Genomic DNA, 19,308 nt, shown 5'->3' on the forward strand with positions numbered 1-19,308 from the left:
CAGACTGGAGAGAATTTAGTTGAGTTGAATCTGCATACATTCTGTCTTAATTTGTCCCATTACATTTTTAATTATTGTGCATGTGGCTTGTTTTTATCTCCCTGAATTGAGCTCCCCAATCCCATGCCCCCGCACCCAAAGTCTATACTTCAGAAATATATTCTTGTAAGAATTAATAAGAAATAAAAAAAAAAAAATCCTTCCAACCCTAGTTAAAGATCAGGCTTCCTTTTTTTTTGGAACCAATTTCATTAGCAGCGACAGGACTGCTTCAAATTGCTTTGCCTTTAGTGAGAGAAAGAGTAGAATTCTTAATTAGTTATTAGCAAAACAAAACCAGGCAACTCCAAAGCAACATGTTGCTCAGACATGCAGGAAACATTGATTCCTGAGCAACTCCCACCCCCCATGACTGTGAAGAAAGACTAGTATGTCCTTGAGCTGAGGTGCTCCATCTTTGCAGTGGCAACAAGAAAAGAGTTGGTTGCCATGCCCTGCCTATTGCTCCTTCCCTTCTGGATAGCTTGAGTAATTAACCACCCACCAGAGAAGAGAAACAGAGAGATAGACATGCTAGTCTATGTACTATCAAAACAAAAAAGCAGTCCACTAGCACTTTAAAGACTAACAAAATAATTTATTAGGTGATGAGCTTTCGTGGGACAGACCCACTTCTTCAGATCAGGTGGGTCTGTCCCACAAAAGCTCATCACCTAATAAATTATTTTGTTAGTCTTTAAAGTGCTACTGGACTGCTTTTTTTTGTTTTACCAGAGAAGAGAGTCTGCTTTGCCCTTAAGACAGGAGGTTAATCGTCTGACAATGACAATTGAGGTGAGGGTATTACCTAAAAAAAAACTTAACCACTCTCTAGAACAATAGTAACAGAGAGGGAGCCGTGCTAAAAGAATAGGATAGGTTGCATCTGCCACTTCAGTTTATGCCTGATGGGCAAATGGTGACAAGAGTAAAAGGAAGTAGGGAAAAAACAGAAAATCAGTGATTTCAAGGTTTTTTTTAAAATCTGGATTCCAGGTATAAAATTTTGAGGTTCAAAATGTCCCATGGGCACAGCAGATTTGTAAAATAGTCTCAGAGAGATACCCATGTTAGTCTGAATCCTCACAAAAGAAAAAAAGCAGTCCTGTAGCAACTTAAAGACTAACATTATGATTTATTAGGTGATGAGCTTTTGTGGGACAAATTCACTCTTGAGATCTGGAGAATATTCCCTAGAACATCATCTAATAAATCATATTATTAGTCTTTAAGGTGCTACAGGACTGCTTTTTTGTTTTGTGGATTTTTAAAATGTTTCCATCTTAGCCATCTCCAAACAAGATTGAGTGCATTGGGAAAAAGAGAACCTTTTTGAAACTCAGATCTGATCTCTTCTAAAATTAAAAATGAACAGCACAATCCTCAAAATCTACTGTTTCAAGTGTGGTTCTACTCAGAAAAGGGACTCAGAATGGCACTGCAAGGCCCTGTGGTTGCTGCATTTCAGTGATTTCTGTATCAAGCTCGGGTTGCAATTGTAAATGTTTTTTTACAAGTCTGCAGCTCTGCAAACTCAAAGTGGGATTTGAAAGCCAAGCGATCACTTGAAATAAAAGATGTGGTAGGTCAAATTCTACCCTCTGTAACATATGTGCAATCTCATGGGGTTTTCAACAAACTTGTGTAAGCATCACTGATTGGAGTGTAGTAAGCAATTCTATTTATGCGTGAAAAAGAAGCAAAATCCAGCCCACTCTCCTACAGTTGTGTTGGCTAACAGGATTAAAAAAAAATCTGCACTTATTTTTGCTGATAATACTGTCGAAGCATAGAATTCTGAATATGCACAGGGGGCAGGCTTGATCCATCAGACAGTTCTACTTTTACATGATCTCTTTCCAGAGCAGAACCCACTTCCATCTCAGAAATGAACACCAGATTTCCAAAGTCAATTCAGTCCAGTTAAAGAAAAACACTGCCACATGTGTACAAATGCTATATTTAGGTTCTGTCAATACTAACAAAATGATCCACTGCTGACAATGGAAGTCAGTAATGGGCATGCTCTAGTCCCTTCCTCCAACACCAATAGGTGTTGTCCTATCTGCACTAGTCTATTTTCAGCACTGTTACAGACAATGTGATTAAGGCCTGGTAGAACGTCTTCCTAGGGCAAAGGACCTGAGAAGACTCTCCAGGAAGAATACCTTATGGAAAAGTACAACTCCATCTATTTAAGATATTTTGGGAAACTGAAGCCATTCAGATAACGCTATCCCTTCCCACCTGTGTTTAAAGTGATTCACACCAGAGAATATAACTGCAAACAAGGGAATAAAGGTTCAATGAAACTCTACTTTATGACTTCTTCTTCTCCCCCGCCCCCACAAGATTTTTTTTCATAATCCAGCATTAATTACTACCAAATTAGGCAGTCAGTTTGATAGGCTTGCATTCTGGGTGAACAAATGAGTTGTACTTACTTTTACATTCCTTATTTGATTTCTGTTTGAAATAAGATGAATAATACCAGGCATCTGTGACTTTTTTTTTTTTTTTTGAGGAAAGTGAGATTTAACAAAAAGATCCTAACTCCAATTTTATGTAATGGAATTGCACAGACTGATGCATATTTTTCCTGACCTGCAGTCGCAAACGTGGTGATTTGATCTGTTCCTGCAGTAAGCCTTTATTCCTACAAAGAGGAAAGATGTGTGAACACCAATGGTTTAAAAAACTGAGAGAGTCAGTTAAGTTATTAATGCTTCCCATCATGGGAATGTCAGTCTTCTGTCCTTATCGCTGTTTTGGGACGGCACCTGAGCTTGGAGTTGTGTTTCTGAGATTCCTGCTTTGCCCTGCACTGTTCTTTGTGTATAAAAAAGAATGTAGGCCTGGGTTTTGCACACCTCCTCCACACTACATACATTCAGTTTGGAATCATTGCAGTGGACCCAAAAACCTAGGAACCAAAGGAAGAAAGAGGACATTAGTAACTGGATTTCAATAGCTTCTTTACAAGAGACAATCAACTCTCTAATAACAATCTCAAGAAATGGCAATTTGAAGGGACACGGGAGAAGAGTGTTTTCATGTGCTGACACTTTGGGAAGAGACTCCAGGTCAGCAGGCCTTTATAGCATTTCTATGCTATTAACCTGGTTTACCATTATGGTTACGTCTACACTTGGGAAAAACTTCAAAATGGCCATGCTAATGGCCAAATCGGAGAATACTAATGAGGCACTGAAATAAACATTCAGTGCCTCATTAGCATGCTGCCAGCCATGGCACTTCAAAAGTGCTGCGTTTGGCTCACGCACGGCTCGTCTACATGGTGGTCCTTTTCGAAAGGACCCTCCAAACATCAAAATCCTCTTATTCTTATCAGCAGAAAGATGCCAGTCAAGCAGCACAATCAAGTTATGTAGCATAAGAAAATAAACACTGATATTATAAAACAAGAAGTAAAGCCATCCCAATGGACTACAAGGAAGGGAAAGGAAAAGTAGTTTTTCGCCCTTGTGCAAATATATGCTAATAGCAATATACTGTGGAAATAAGAACAGCAAGAAATTTTATTTAAAACAACTCTCACTATAAACCTTTAAAATACACTACATCTACGGAACACAACATTAAACAGACTTTTAAAATCTGCTTCCCCAGTAATAAGGCACACGCACCTCCCTCTGTGTTGTAGCAATATGCTGTGTAGTGTCCTGAGCCAAACCCTTTACCATGATGCATCACCACAGCGGAGAGGTCATAGACAAAGGTCTCTTTGTCAAGAGAGGAGAGAGAGTCCCTGCAGCAGTAAGGTTCCATGTTTAATACCTGGTCAAAGAGGACATGAACCCCAATCTTCTCACGGTGATTACGTCCAGACCACCTGCAACACAAAAGCACACAATCAAAATGAACCCCTCAGACACTTAAGAACTTTACGAAGAACTAAAGTGGTAGGAGGATGAGGGAGAGTAGAGAGGACACCTGTTATCTGCTGCTACTACAAGATTTTTGAAGAATTTTCACTGCTGGGTAGAAGTAGATGGTGAATATGTTTTTCTTCCCCTTGCTTCTATTGCTATATTATAGTATAAAATAATCCCAGGAAATGCTGTAACTGCAATAAAGCCACATATAAGTGGTATTGAGCACCACTTAAAAGACTCAGTTACAGATAGAAACTTCACCAATATGAAGAATACCCCTATAGCAATTAATTAGGGTAGCGTTTATTAGTCAAAAAGATACCTTCCAACAGTAATCCAAGCATCTGCTGTAATAAGGGGGGAAAAGAACAAAAAAAAAGTGGGGGGGGGACATTTCCTACAATATAACTTACAAGTGGCAAAAACAAGGGTCAGATGAAAAACCTGGGGAGAATCATAAATGAAGATCAATCACAGTGTTTCCAAAATGAGACGTTACTCACACCTGACTGTAACTTTTCATGATTAGCCCCAACTATTCTTTCATGCTTTGATTAGTGCTTAATAGGTATTAATTTTGACATCTAAATGGTGATTGTCAGAAACTCCATTGAATGAATTGTTAATTTGCACCTTCTGAAGCTGTTTCAGGCAGACACTGAATGTACTGCACAAAGAATATGCAGTTGTACTATATTAATACTTGTGTAAGTTTACCAGCATTTGCAAAAATACCCAGGCTACATCTACATTACAAAGGTAAGGGTGAGTGTCTCTGGTTCATATACATGAAGTGAGTCTGTGCTCACGAAAGCTCATGCTCAAAACTTTTCTGTTAGTCTATAAGCTGCCACAGGACCCTTCATTGCTGCAACTGCACACCAGCACTCAAGACAGTCCAAGTACAAAGAACAGTTCAGCCACAGTAGGATAGCTAAGCTGTACACAGTAGAAACTCTCCACGGTCAGATGAGTTTGTACATGGTATGGCTCAGTTGTACCATTACTTGTGCTATAAACTTGTGCTAGCTCAATGAGAGCTACCCAAATCTTGGGTTCATGAGCAGGGGAATCACATCTCTTACTTGTAGTGGAGATGTAGACTAAGAGCAAGCTACCCATCTTAAATAAGGACATTGCACCGAGTATACAAGCCTCCTTTGCTGTGAATTAAATATTTGCTGCACATAAGATGTTTTATTTGCTTGAGTGATGCAGGAAATGGCGAGAAATCCACAGTGCGTATTAAATGCTCCTTTCCAAAGAGAAGGTAGCAAATATTTTCCATACAGTTACTTTACTTGCTAAACACTATCTCTGGCCCACAAAACTCACCTGAATCGTTTAAGGTGCAGCCGGAGGACCTGAGGTAGTCTGTAGATCATTAACTGCTTTTTAGCTTCACTCAGAACAAGAGGTTTAGGAGAAGACTTCCGCCGTTTGCCTACAAAAATTTGAAGAAAGGCATAAAACAGGCTGGATTGTAAACGGTCTTCAAAAGAGGAAAAGCCACATCGCCAACCTTCCTCCTTCCTTTTTAGTCAGGTCAGCTCACAGGAAAGACTTCCCAGTGAAATACAAAAGTGAAGGGACAGAGGTACAGCAGAGGAAGTTTTGCTTACAAACACCTGCATCTGCCGCTTTTAAGCTGGAGGATTCCAACTCCATGGATTTGTTGGAATGGAAACCACATTATTTAAAATAGATGCAACTTCACATTTTTGTTCTGCTTATAATCTTCTTGCTTTCAGTTATCAGTTTCAAGCTGCTTCTGTTAAGATTTCACACTGCGACGTACAAGAGGGTTGATAAGAGAGATGGCTGGGGCCATAGAGCATTACTTCTAGTTTCAATATTGAATAATGCTAGGTTGTTCTCAAGTTATTGAAAAAAACATTGCAGACTTTTAAAAGAAAATATGGCATCATACTTGTGTACAGAGATTTACAGGCAGCTAGAAGACAGTGTTCCAGGGCTGAAGAGCTGACAGTTATGATAGTCGTGACAAGAAATTGTAACAAATATCATGATGACAAGGGTAAAAATCATGTGGTCAGTGGGGGTTAGCAATGCATGCATGTGGAAGCTTTATCACTTGTGACTGTGAGAGAGGAAAGTAACGTGGGATAGGGCTACATGGAAAAGGTGTTTTCAGAAGCCTCTTGAAGGAGAAGAGGGTAAAGGCCTGGTGACAGTACCGAAGAGACAGTTTGAAGTGTAGGGGTTTATTAGGGGAAAGAATGGCGATGCGTGGGAGAATAAAAGCAAAGGAGTTTAGAAGCAGCAAATAGAAAGCAGAGGTCCTTCAGTTCTCATCACTACAACCATGCTTTGACAACTTTAATTCACAATTTTTTAAGTAACATTATTCTTACTAACAGAAATGCAAAATTAAAAAGGTGGCTCCCTGCAGTGCCTTGAACCCAGGGTTTGCAGAGCACGAATTCTCACTTTGGAGTGTTGTAATCCATGCCATAAAACTACAATCAACAAGAATAGAATAATTTATTCTAATTGGAGTGATTCGCTACAGTACTGCATGGAGCTATCACTGCAGAGTACAGATTACAGTACAATGAAGATGCTACAATCAACACTTTGCCACCATCAAAAGCAATTTGAGAATTAACAATGAAAGAATCAAAAGAATTCTTAACTACTATTAAACACTACATCAACTAGAGGATCTGTTTTTAAATTAAAAACATAACAGTCTCCATAAACCCAGTGGAAGTAGCTATCTTTGAGGGGACAGAACAAAATTATAAACAGCTACAGCCTACACGGGTTCCTTATATTTCACCTTAAACAGGTCTGAATTAAACTACAGAACAAGGGCAAATCCCGATGACTGCCTCTCCATTTTTCCTCACATATTTGCTCAGGCAAAACAGTTGCCATTATTGCATCAGGGATTTGTAAAAAGCAAGGATGTCAGAATTTGTATCTAAATACTAAGCAATTTTTAACAACTCTGCCAGTATTCTACTTATTAATCATTACATATACAAAAAAGCTCTGTATCCCATGTTTAACCATAAACAAAGAACAAAATTCATATCTTCCCCAATGGGGTATAATTTTTATGTTTAAGCAAACTGCTAACAAACTGAGGTGGAGGGAAAGTAGTTTCACTGCAAAGCAAAAATAAAATAAAACAGTTATTATGTATCTAGCAAACACCCCATCCTTACCCACAAAAGAGCAAAGGTCTTGAAATACAACGTTTGTTTCCCACAAAGAGAATATAGAGATAACTGCTTCATAACAAACCTTTGCTAACTCAGCCTCTTCTGAAACTCAGCCTTCAAAGTATACAATCATTTTGGCTGGTTGGCTAACTACAACATGGTCTATGTTATATATTTGTGGCGTATGTGGTTTCTCATGAGACTGAGGTGAGATAATTTGCTTTTCAAAAAAGTGTAAAAACAGCAAATAGTAAAACAATCTTTTCAACTTGAAGGCATTACCAAAGGGGGCAGGGCAGGTTGGTTAACTGGATAACAGTTTACAAAATCTGGCACATTGAATTGACCCACTAATCACACTGCACACATAGTGAAGTGCAGGATTACATGGTCTATCTTGGGAGGAGGAGAGGAATGGGAGGAGAAGGATGAGATCCATATTAATTCAAGTTAGAAATGAGAGCTTTCCACAAGATACCAAGATGTGGTAGGGCAGAAAGGAAGCATGATTGAATAACGAAGCAAGTTTACTCCGTGGTAAAGATAAAATTAACAGAAAATAGGATATAAGGGGGAAAATCTTTTTTTCCCCCTAATTGGAACCTATCAATTGCTTTAGGGCACGGAGTACGCAGCTACTGGAAAAAAAAATAATGGACAGGTGACAGCCACAGCTTCCAATAAGAAATGTACCAGCTAACTGGATTTCTGCATCTCACTGCACCAATTCAGAACAGATGGGGTTGCTCCTTCTCTTTATCACTTCTGACAGGCAGTACCACCAATGATTTTTGGCATCTATTGGTAGGACTGTTGCCTACTGCTCTGATTTCCTTTTTTTTCAGTTATCTTTCTTATCCGACTTAACTATAAAGCACCTACATCAACAAACTTTACGTCTGCACAAACAACAACTGCAGATTGCAAGGCTAAGATGCAAGCCAAAAGAAACAAATTATGTGACTGATTTACAGTGAATTATTTATCCGATGTAATTAGCTCCCTCTTTTGCTTATAGACTATCCACATGCAGGTGACTATCTCCTCAGATTATATGAAAGTATTTGATAAATGTGATAAAATACTGATTGAAAATCATTTCACACAAATATCTGTTATTTCTGCTGCACTGATTATTTGTGTCATGTCAAGTAAGTCACTGTTTCCTCCCAATTGGATGAACATACAATTAGACCACCATAAATAGCCATGTGTGAGAATCTGAAATCCAGTTTTGGTGACCGTTGGTGCTGGTACAGCTAAATTGCATGATTATTTACAAGCTCAAAATGATTTCATTCAGAAATGTAATCAAATGCTCATGGAAAGATTTCTGTAATAGTCATCCAGCCCTAATATTAATGCTCAGACCAGCAGGAAAGCTGGTAAGAGATATATTCTGAATGAGAGTAGTGAGAGGCAAATGCTCACTGAACAGGTAATACACTAATCTGAGGCTCAAAGAGCAACTTCAGCTCATTGCTAAAGACACCTACTAATCTCAAAAAATGTGAGCACCTCTTCTCTAACACAGTTATAAAAAGCGATTCTTTGCCTGACAGCTACTGCTGCAGAGACAAAAACGCTAAAGGCCTGGTCTACACTATTTCGAAATAGGGGCTGTTAAGACATGGAATAGAACCTATTTCAAAATACGCCACAGTACGTCCAATGGCTCTGTTTCAAAATAGGCTCTGTGTGCACAGATGTTGTATTTCAAAATAGTTAAGTGCTATTTCAAAATGCGTTTTGTGCACACCCGTATTATTTCAAAATAAGCTCTTCTAGAATAGCTTATTTTGAAATAAGGTTGTTGTGTAGACATACCCTAAGACTACACTGTAAGCCTATGTCTACGCTACGCAGTTTTGTAGGACAAGGCTGTGCCAACAACGCCCTATCGCTAAAAGTTGGCGTGTGTAAATGCTGTTTGTTGGCACTTTTGCAGACAAAATCCTTTAAGCTCTAGGAGAGCCTCTTGTTGACAAAGCAGCATTTACATTTGCACTTGCTACAGCAAGACCAACTCTAAAACTCGCATAGCACAGTACACAAATGAGAGCACACCTGGCCAGGATAGTTTATCTTCTTTTTAACCCCCGGCCTGGCAGCGATGAACAATCTTCCTTTTGTGTCTTCCTCCACAATATCCCTCCCCAACCACTAAATTACTGTGACAGTTTTAAAAGTGGGGCAGAGGAAGTAACCAAGTAAAGGAAGTCACAACAGGAGGAAGCAGTACTAGAGGACATCAAAATATATTCTTAGCACTTTTGTGCTGCTGAATGCAAGGAAAGGATGGAAGGAGCACCTGCTAATTTCTGAACTGGTACAAAGAAGGTGCAGAAGCTATCGAGTGGAAGAACCTGCACCAGAACAAAGGACTGATGAAGGGTGCACATTTTTTAAAATATTTATTTATTTTTAACTATAGCCAACACACCTCTCACTCACAGAGACATCCAGGTACCAATACACAGATTTTCCACACACAAAAGTGCACTATGAACATCTCTTACAAGGAACAATGGACAGCATATCTAAGCTGCAGGATAAAGCATCAACATTTCACTTACTGTTGCACTGGTCACACGCATATATCCTCCCTTCCAGAGCTTCTGTTTCTGTGAACTTGGCCAACATTTCTGTAAGCATGCACTCTGTCTGGTTAACAGGGACAATCCCTTTCTCAATAGAGTGATAGCGTTCAGGGAATTCCAGGGAAAGATCCCAGAAGGGCTCAATGGTGTTGGATTTGTAGTTGCATGTTATGCAGGTGACCTGGAAAGGAAACGTTTATAGACAAATGATGTTATGTGTACAGATACCTCCAGTATAGGCATTTATATTCAAGCGGGCCAAAGGATAATTTGGTTATGTCAGCGTGACAAACCAGTCCAGTGGACAGGGAATTGGGCTGGCAGTCCAGTACTGGGAATAGAACCCATTTTCCTGACTGTGACTCATGAGGTGATTTTGGTCAAGTCATTAAACCTCTCTGTGGTGGTTTCATGGTATATATGGAAATGACATCTAGCTTTGGCGTGCATTTTGAGATTCAGATGAAAACTGCTATGTAACTGTTAAGTATTATTATGCATGTCTCAAATACTTCTGAACTGCTTTCTTAATACTGTTGCCCCTTTTGACCCAAGTGGCTAGCCAAAATTCAGGTCCAGGAGATATTCCCGGTAGGGGAGAAAAAAAGTCAAGGGTAGTCAGGTATTTCTTTGATGCAATCTAGTTTATTTACAAGGAATGTATAAAAGTTATGCTTCTCTGAATGCATGAAGAACAAAGAAAAATTTCCTAGCTTACACCCTCAAACCTCTTTAGCTAACAGATCAGGGGGAAAAAAAAAAAAAATCACTCTCCCTAGCTTCTCCAGGGTCACACACAGTGGGCTGACGAGCTACCATTTCTCTTTGTTTTCTTCTTCTGCGTCTCTGTCTATTCTGCCTTCCCTCACACTCATTCACACACATACACACACTTCCCCTGGTCACAACATGCATTACTCAGTGGGAAATCTCCACATCTTCCCACCCACATGGTGACAGTTTCCAAGCAGATTCTATTAGCTCTTGTTTTAGGTGTGGCCCCTCAAGTGTTTCCCACAACTGTCTTATGGGATGGACAGGTTCTCACATCAGTTTCAATTAAGTTTTAACTCAACCGATAACAAGGTTTCATCCAGCCCATAACAATATAGAGAATTCATGCAGCCCATAACAATATAGAGAATTCATGTTTAGGGCCCAGACCTATTCTCACCATTTCTTTAGTTTGTTGGCTCGTATATTTGAGAATACCATCTATACTCACTTTCGCTGTTATGGTCAATTGCAGTCCTATTTCACGCCCTAACCCTAGGAAATCACTCATGCTCCTGAGAGTGTGGGTAGAGGAGAGAGCGAGCACAAATGCACACTGTCCTTTATATCCTGCAAGATGGTTCTAACCAATAGTTAAAAACTAAAATTAAGTCAGCAGCAGGCAGGAACATGCAGATAGAGAGAAGGTAAGGAGAATATATTCCAGCTGGTATGGTGTTACTCTGGGTACCAATCAGTCTATCAAGCCAGAAAATGACCCTTATGAAAAAATAAGTGGGTTTCTTGATCTTGAGGTATGTTCACTTACTGAAAGGCAAATGTAACTGGAGTGATGAGTTAAAGCAAGGGACTGAGAGGGAAGACTTCTGGATTTTATTTTCAGCTCCATCACTTGCTGACAGAGACTTTACGTAAGACACTGTGTGGCTGTGTACCTCAGTTTACCCATGCACAAAGCTTAAAGTTTCAGATGAGGCTTAATGAAAGAATATTTGTAAAGCACTCTGGGTGAACCTTGGATGAAAAACAAAATGTGTGAAAGACGTGGGAGTTGCATTGACACATACATAGTATAAACAACCACTATAATAGCTCAAACTATACTTTCTCACATATATTGCAGAAAACTTCATAAAGAGCTGTTAATACAGAAGTGGTAATATTTAACTGTGGCTACATCCAAGACTCTACACCTGCATTGAACAGTATTAAACAACTACAGGTTGAACCTCTGTAATCCCGAACTCTCTCATCTGGCAATATCCGTAATCCAGCGTGATTTTAATTAGCCAGATGACCACTTATTATGCGTGTGCCCAAGTTTCCCATAGTCCCATAGTTTGTTTCCAGCCCCCAGTCCTGGCTTTCAGGTTCTGTGCTATTATTTAGCTGTAATATACCCCTATATGTCTTCTAAGAGCCCAGTAAGCAGTGGAAGTGGGGGTAACATGCTAGGCAATATTGTCCTCCTATGGTCTGGCAAATTCTCTTGTCTGGAACTGGTCAGGTCCAGATGGTGCTGGATTAGAAATGTTCAACCTGTAGGATGACATTTCTGAACGTGGGACTATTTTCCCCCATCAGCACTAAAAGTGTATGAAGCCTATGCACACATTAGGCACATTTTAAAATGAATAATTTTAAATTAACAAAAGACCTTATGTAAATAACGACTAATAGTTATACTTTTCTTTAATATACACATAGTTTTCTATTAATGCTAACTGATTATAACCAGCACTGGAAAAAATGGCAGTAATAATAATAGTATCACAAATTCATTTTTACGGCCCAATCCTGCAAAGTATCCTTTGCAAGGTTCTGAATACCTTCAGGGCCCTGAGGCCAATGATAGCTGAGGGCTTGCACAGACACTCAACAACTCTTATTATCAGATCCTTGGGGAGTAGTGTGAAAGACTCAAGGGCAAAACACCCCCCCAAAAGGAACAGATATCGAGCCATGCAATTCTCAAAAGAAACCAACAAAGTAGTACAGGCGCTCAGCCCCTTTCAGGATCTGTCACAAAATGCCTGCAAATATTCATTTTAAAACACCCTCTTTTTCCAAATGACATGCTGAGAGCGGATTCTCTCTCCCCCCTAACTCTCCCCCCTTCCTTTTTAGCACAGAAACAAGGCAAATCCCACCCCCACCCCAAAGTTAACTACAGGCATTTTGTAAAACAACAAAACAACTTGCATTAGGGCTCAGGACCTGTCTATCCCGTATGCAATTGTCATCTGAAAGTTATAAAATACAACTAAGTTTTGATAACTTTAGATATCGGATATATGTTGAAAAGACCAACTGACCCCTATCAGCTCTACTACAGCGCTGTAATAAACTCCATCTTCACTAGGGTCACCTAAGTCCTGTTGAAGATCCAGGGCTTCCACACAGAACAGAATCTCTGCTCCCTGGCACTGAAAGCAGCAGCTCTCTCAGTAACAAGCTATGTTCATACCTGACTGAGCAGCTGCCCATGAAAAATGGTGTTCACCACCTTCAAGACCTGCTTGGTGAGCTTCCTCTGTGAGAAAGGGATGAGGATCCTGCGCTTTGTTCCTTCTGACTCCAGCTCCTGCTGCACTTTGTCCAACAGCTCACAGAGAAATTCCTGAGCGTCCTGCTGATCGTAACCTCGAAAGGCTGGAATCAAACTCCACACAGAGTGCAGCATGGCAAATGGAGATACTAATGCCCACTTCCCAGACCACATGACTCTGAAGAGGGTGTGCAGTTCATGACAGAGAGAAATGTGCTTTGAACTCGGTTCCTTGGGCTGTATTAGTTCTAAACTCCTGCTTATTGAGGATCCACCATTTAAGCCAGCTGGCAAACTTTGCCTGCCATATGACCCCATTTTATCATTCCTCCCTGACTCATTAGCAGCAGATCCATTTGCCAACTTGCCAGACATCCTTGACTTTCCATTCACGGTTTTGGCTAAGAGTTCTTCAGTTTCACAGAGGTCAAGTGTCAAAAAACATTCTCTGAACTTCTGGAGGTGACTTAGCACTTGAAGGATTGAGTTCATGTAGCATGTGTTTCCCAGATTCCTTAAGCCAGTCACACCAGGAGTCATTAAGGGCTTACGCCGGATGGAATAAAACTGTTTGAATTTGCTGCTTTGCACTCGCCTTGAGGTAGGGGAACTTGCTGCCATCTCTCTAAACTTCCTTGGAATCAAGTTCTCTCTGTGAACGTGAGACAGAAGTCTTGCACTCTTTCTAGGAGGAGTGTTTGCCAGTTCCTCCAAAAGTCGCCGTTTCATCTCTTGCCGCCTCTGCCTGGCTGCTTCCTTCTTTCTCTCCAGTTCCTCCATTTGTTTCTTTTGTTCTAGTTTTAGCCGGCCTCTAGAACTCTTATCAAACCAGGTCCGCAGTGCTTTTGCTAGCAAAGATTGGCGCCTGTGCCAGAGAGCAGTGAGCATCTGAGGCTGTCCCGGAGGGGTCCTTTGATGGCTATACATATCCTCCCCCAAAGCCATTGATCGTAATGTCCTACCACTTCTTGCTGATGGATCATGCTTCTGACTTTTAATAGCAGACAGAGAGCTTCTTAGCACTTTTAAATCACCCTCAGGATTATCATTCAAGACATAATCTTCACAAAGGTAACAAAACACATAGAGATCATTAACTTCCATAGCCAACGGATGCTTGGTCTCTTCAAAGTGTTTAAGTGCATGTTCCTCAATGTACCTTCCACAGGCCACATGGGAGCATTTCAGACAAGCCCATATAGACTCCGTGGTGTTGCAGTCCTTGCAGTGCCACTTCTGAGGATTCAGGATAGAATGGTCCTGGGCGAGTCGTAGCCGCCCAACATGTTTGCATCTATCCATGTCTTACAGAAGTCTCCACTGCATTAGCCTTGCAACACAAAACAAAAAAGGACTTTAGAGTCACAGCACAATTTAGTCATTTGTCTTTAGTAAAGAAATAAAGAAGACCTAAAAAAGTATAGACATGTGACATCTTGTAAACTTCAATGACAGTATTTCCTTTCACAAATACCTCTGGTAGCAATTTTTAAAAACTATGTTTGGCACCACTGAAAGATATTAGGTTGACAAATTACAAAGGAGTGAAACAGTTTTATCGCATATTGCCCACAGAACAGATAGTGGTGGTGCAAACTTGAACACATGCTTGCACTCTAAAATGGAGACATTTAAAGGTCTAATTCGAAAAGGTTTTAATAACAGACATATCTGTCCACTAGAAACTGGGCTGAGAGTACCAACTTTATTCATAAAAGCCACACACATGACAGATCACTGTCTTGACTAAACTGGGCTATATCTGAAATGAAAATCGAGAAGTAGCACCAGTAACCCTACTGGCGTGTTGAAGTCTTCCACTTCTTACCATGTACTAATTTTTATCTGAGCTGGGCAGAGGGCAGGAGCAAAAGTTTCTAATATTTCACTGAAGTTGAATATAAAAATTCAGCATTGTCAAAAAATGGAATGCAATCGTCACATTTATAGGACTCATGTAAGTTATGCAGGCATATTATATAATTGTATCTCAGCCAGCTAGTGTTTGCTTTATGGCTTTCAAAATGAAGATTTGAAAGCATTATAGGTCACAAACTCACCCTACCAAAAATGGGATAAGTCTTCACCTGGTTTAAACTGTCATAGCAGTATTGACTTCAACAGGGTACATCGATTTACATCAGCTAAAGATGTGCCATGGTATTTCTGAACTAAGGCCAATAATTTTTTTAAAAATTGTTTGCATATTATATTCTTGCATAGAAATTGCAGGTAGAAAATAAATTCCAAGAATTTTCATTTGTGCATTCTGACACAATGCAGAATTGAGCGTGTCTGCACACAAAAGAAAAGACAACCAATTTACTCTATTTTTAAATCCTGACTGAAGACAGTCCAAAGCAAGGATGTTGGAATTCTAAAGAACCACATGCTTCCACCTGTGTCTTCTACATCCGCGTGTTTTATAAATGATTCAGTTATGTCCTACAAGAATACAATTACAGAGAGTTCTTCACGTTAGTAAAATGGTTTCTTCTGTATAATCTAGTCCGTGATCTGACACAAATGGAAAAAAAATGGAATGGAGATGCATTAGTCAGATACATACATATATGCATACACATATAATTCACTACTCACTGTGTCATGTTTAAACATTCTTTTTTTCGCAACTCAATGACCAGAGCCTGAAACACCCCCATTTCAGCCAACAGGAAACTTGGCAGTTCTTCAGGAATTTAATTACTACTTAAGTCTTCATCACATAAAGCAGCACAGCTTCAAAGCCCTAGAAAGAGAATATTCTGTGATACATGTAAACAAACTAAAAAACATAGTGGGGCTGCTTTAGAACATGATTAATCCCCTCAATGTAAGAGCTACTGCAGAGAAAGCCTTCATAAGGAACAGAATGATCTGGAAGCCACAACATTAATGCATCTAACCATCCAAATTCTTGGCTGTGAAGAAATGTCAATTGGAAGAAAGTACTTCAGAATTTTATTTTTCAGATTACCAATAAATCTAGTGATCACACATAGCTGCCTCTTCAAAACTTTTTCATAGAGGATGACCTAACTTGTGACATAATAAAATCTCAACAGGAAAAATAAGCAAAATTACACACCTCTTGTGGCCATTTTAATTTTGTCTATGCAGCAGTTATCTGTTTTTTTTTCCTGGAAGAGGGAGCCCTCAATTTTTTCATTATAAACATGTATAAATGGAATGCTATCAAATGTAGGTGATAAAACAAACAAAAAAACCCCCCAAGCACTATGGAAAAAAGACTGGGGAGAGGGGGAAGACAGTGAATTGCATTCTGTCCATGAAGGAGAAATAAAGGTAAAGATAGAAAGAGAGTGTTGTCATTTATTATAATAATTAAGAAAAGACTAAGTCACCTCATACACATATTGTCTGACCATACCTCAATACAACACAAAGTAGTAATACCCAGCCAGACTAGCAACATGGTCACAAACTGCCATCATACCATTCAAAACACAGTTACAGAACTAGGATGCAGAAAGCCTTATTTCAATAATCAGAATTCCATTTTATGGGGAATACAGCTGAAATGCAATGAAGCAAATAGCATACTTTCCAGGAGTTCTACAGTGAGCACTAGAATAGCCAACTACAAATAGTATGCAGATGGCACATTTGAAAAGTGTATGAAAATACACCTTAGGTTCTCTTAAATTTATTATGCAAGTTTAATTTAAACTTTACTACCAGCTTCTTCTTATTACAACCATATTAAATATAGAATATTTTAGTAGAAGTTAAGCCTTTTCTACTCCATCTTTTGTTCTCCTCTATTTGAAAATAGTAACAGAAGCGGCATCTTTAGAATTTTTATGTATCTGCAATGGCAATACTTAAAGCATTTTTTTTCCTGTCTGTTTAAAAGAGAGTTCTGATTTCAGTGTGCCTCAGGCTATGCTATAGTTCATTCACCCATGCCAAATAACAGATAAGGCACTTTTAGTAATATAGTGAAAAACAAAGACTGGATATGGTCTATTTGTATTGTAGCAAGTTCAAACTGTTCCCCACCAACACCATTTATTCCTCTGTCTTTCCTTCCTTCTGTGCCCTCCCAAATCTTATCTGAAAATTGTGGAATAATCCTGTCTAGCCTTGGGGAGGCTAAGTGGCATTGATTCCAGCCTGAAAAAAAGTAGATACTATGGTAACATTGACAACCTTCATTTACATAAAAGAATACTAATTATGTTGCATCATCAACATCTGCAATTCTGCTCACTACCATATGCGACAGCATTGGGAATTTAACCCTTCAGGCTCACGCATGTATCCAGAATTGTCCCTACAATAGAAATAAATTGGTTTCAAATACAGTCTAGAAATTTTTATTAACACCAGTGAAGTGTTTCACCAGCTTCAGAAAGACAGTATTCTTAAAAGGCTTAAAAAATTATCCTAATTTTCCAAGAAAGCAAGAAATCCCAGCAGGTTGTTCATTTAAAAAAAAAATCACAGTAAAAATAAGATACAGCATCATGCTGCAGTGTTTAATAATAAAAATATGCTGTCAATGTTCAAATTACATGGCATTTGTTAGTTCCTTTTATTTTTCCTGTGTGTATTACTAAGATTTCCTGCAATTAAAAGAACATTCTTTTAAAATCTTGGTCACTTAGCAAAACAGTTATTTGGAGAGCAAGATTCAGTTATTCACAGCACACAACCTCGATTTTGCATGTAATATTCCCACTTCTCTTTCTTGCAAGTGCAGGCCTTGGAGGATAAACCATTTACATATAACTGTTCGTGAAGTGACAACAAAGGAACAGTTTTTATTTACTCAAAACTACTTAAACATACATCATCTTTCCGCTTTACTCCTCCTTTGGCATCTGTCACAAAATTAAATCTTTCCCTCTTCCACCACGTTGGTTTTTCCATGTCAAAACTGAAAAGCAGAAAAAGCAGACTGCCTATCCAGCTGGGGTGTCTGAATAGTCTGCATTGCTCACTAAACATGCCCTCCCCATCTCCAGAAGAAACTTAGACTTGCCAAATACTACAAGCTGGGCTTCCACTGCTTCTTAGAAACTTAAGAATCTCTTATTCAGAGTAAGGTATGACTTCTTGACTCACGTTTGCCATGCTGCTCCTGAGGTCTGAGTTCTTAACTTAGGAGTTTTTCAGCAATGGGTATAATGAAGGGACCCACCAAAGTCTGTGGCTCCCATTCTGCCTGCAGACACATGCAGGTAACGCTCATTAATTAAGTTAGAAAGACCTCTATGCATACAACTGAAGACAGAGGTCATCGGCCCCATCCCTGCTTTTACGCAACTACACAAACAACTGCCAGTTACTTCCTAGATCAGAGGAGATGATGAAGTGAACGTGGACCAAGGTAACAAGGAAAAATAAAGAGCAAGTATTAAGGAACACACAAAGACAGGAAGAAAACTGGAAACTGCAAGTAGTTCAAGGGAAACATAATACAGTAGTCCCCTGAGTTATGAGAAGGTTGCGTTCCTGCACAGCCTCCCATAAGTTGAATTTCATGCAAGTCGGTGGGGGGAGTCGGGAACCAGATGGCAGCCTGGACCCCGACTCCCCTGGGTTAGTGGGAGAGAGCTGTGGCTTCTCCCAGGCTTCCCCAGCTGGTGAAAAGTGAGGAGAAGCCGCGCCACTGCGATTGTCTCCCCTCCCGGCTCCTGTGGGATTACTGGGTATCTTAGTACAAAGCTGAGAGCTGAAGAGATTTAAAATGTCACAACTATCAAACAGTTCATATAGTGATGAAGCAGGCCTAGTATAAACTGAGGGCACGTTCACACTCGAAAAGAAATTAGACCTAAGATATGTAACCCCAGGTACAAGAATTGCATAGCTGGAGTCGATGTACCTTCGCTCAAATTTCCAGCATGGCCCCACTGTGGGAGGAGGACTGGAAAAACTCTCCAGTCAACAGTACTGCAATTGACTGGGGTACTCTCAGGGTTCAATTTAGCACATTCCTACTAGGCCCGCAAAATCAAACTCCAGATTAACCATTTAGTATAGACAAGCCATGAGTAATGGCAGTGTAAATATCCAACATGTTTTCTGAATCCCTTTGAACAAAAAGCTTGTTAGGTCTTTTTTTGTTGAAATTACAGTAACTTAGTTTTATGGGCACCTTTTATCTAGCACAGGACTTCTCAAACTTTTTCATGATGTAGATCTCATCTTAACAAAGATTATTCCTTAAACATCTCCTTTTCCAATTCCTGACTGTTTGGGGGGTAATTTTTCCTTCCCATGAGTAGCTGAAAAACAGCGATTGCTCTGGATGGAGATACGATACTAGG

General features: G+C 39.6%; 2 protein-coding genes and 1 long non-coding RNA gene across 4 annotated transcripts in view; 1 reads left to right on the plus strand and 2 right to left on the minus strand.

The window, feature by feature from the left end:
• Positions 1-19,308, plus strand: part of LOC142001960 (uncharacterized) — a 78,003-nt gene that overhangs the window by 19,698 nt on the left and 38,997 nt on the right. The gene's annotated exons all lie outside the window — the stretch shown is intronic.
• Positions 737-14,311, minus strand: USP49 (ubiquitin specific peptidase 49). 2 transcript variants are annotated; one of them, XM_074977646.1, is made up of 5 exons: positions 12,929-14,311; positions 9,703-9,907; positions 5,271-5,379; positions 3,687-3,892; positions 737-2,962 (listed from the first exon to the last, which is right to left on the minus strand). In XM_074977646.1, exons 1-5 carry the CDS (start codon positions 14,309-14,311, stop codon positions 2,772-2,774), a joined length of 2,094 nt encoding a protein of 697 aa, XP_074833747.1. In that variant the 3' UTR covers positions 737-2,771. The 2 variants fall into 2 exon arrangements, with proteins under 2 accessions (XP_074833747.1, XP_074833748.1); XM_074977647.1 differs by having other exon boundaries at positions 2,795-2,962; positions 3,838-3,892.
• The window catches only part of MED20 (mediator complex subunit 20), a 57,446-nt gene continuing 52,343 nt past the window's right edge, over positions 14,206-19,308 (minus strand). Inside the window, exons 4-5 of the transcript XR_012642594.1 lie at positions 15,611-15,758; positions 14,206-14,339 (exon numbers count right to left, since the gene is read on the minus strand). The gene's annotated coding sequence lies outside the window, so the exon portion shown is untranslated. The remainder of the gene's footprint in view (positions 14,340-15,610; positions 15,759-19,308) is intronic.

The sequence above is a fragment of the Carettochelys insculpta genome, chromosome 26 (genome assembly GCF_033958435.1).
Source record: "Carettochelys insculpta isolate YL-2023 chromosome 26, ASM3395843v1, whole genome shotgun sequence".
NCBI classification, from domain to species: domain Eukaryota; kingdom Metazoa; phylum Chordata; order Testudines; family Carettochelyidae; genus Carettochelys; species Carettochelys insculpta.

Excerpts from the sequence above, each read along its gene's own strand:
- USP49 (XM_074977646.1), bottom strand. The coding sequence starts at position 14,311 with ATGGATAGATGCAAACATGTTGGGCGGCTACGACTCGCCCAGGACCAT. Across the intron at positions 9,908-12,928 it reads ATGGGCAGCTGCTCAGTCAG|GTCACCTGCATAACATGCAA; the intron begins GTATGAACATAG and ends TTTCCTTTCCAG. Across the intron at positions 5,380-9,702 it reads TGCGTGTGACCAGTGCAACA|GCAAACGGCGGAAGTCTTCT; the intron begins GTAAGTGAAATG and ends AAATTTTTGTAG.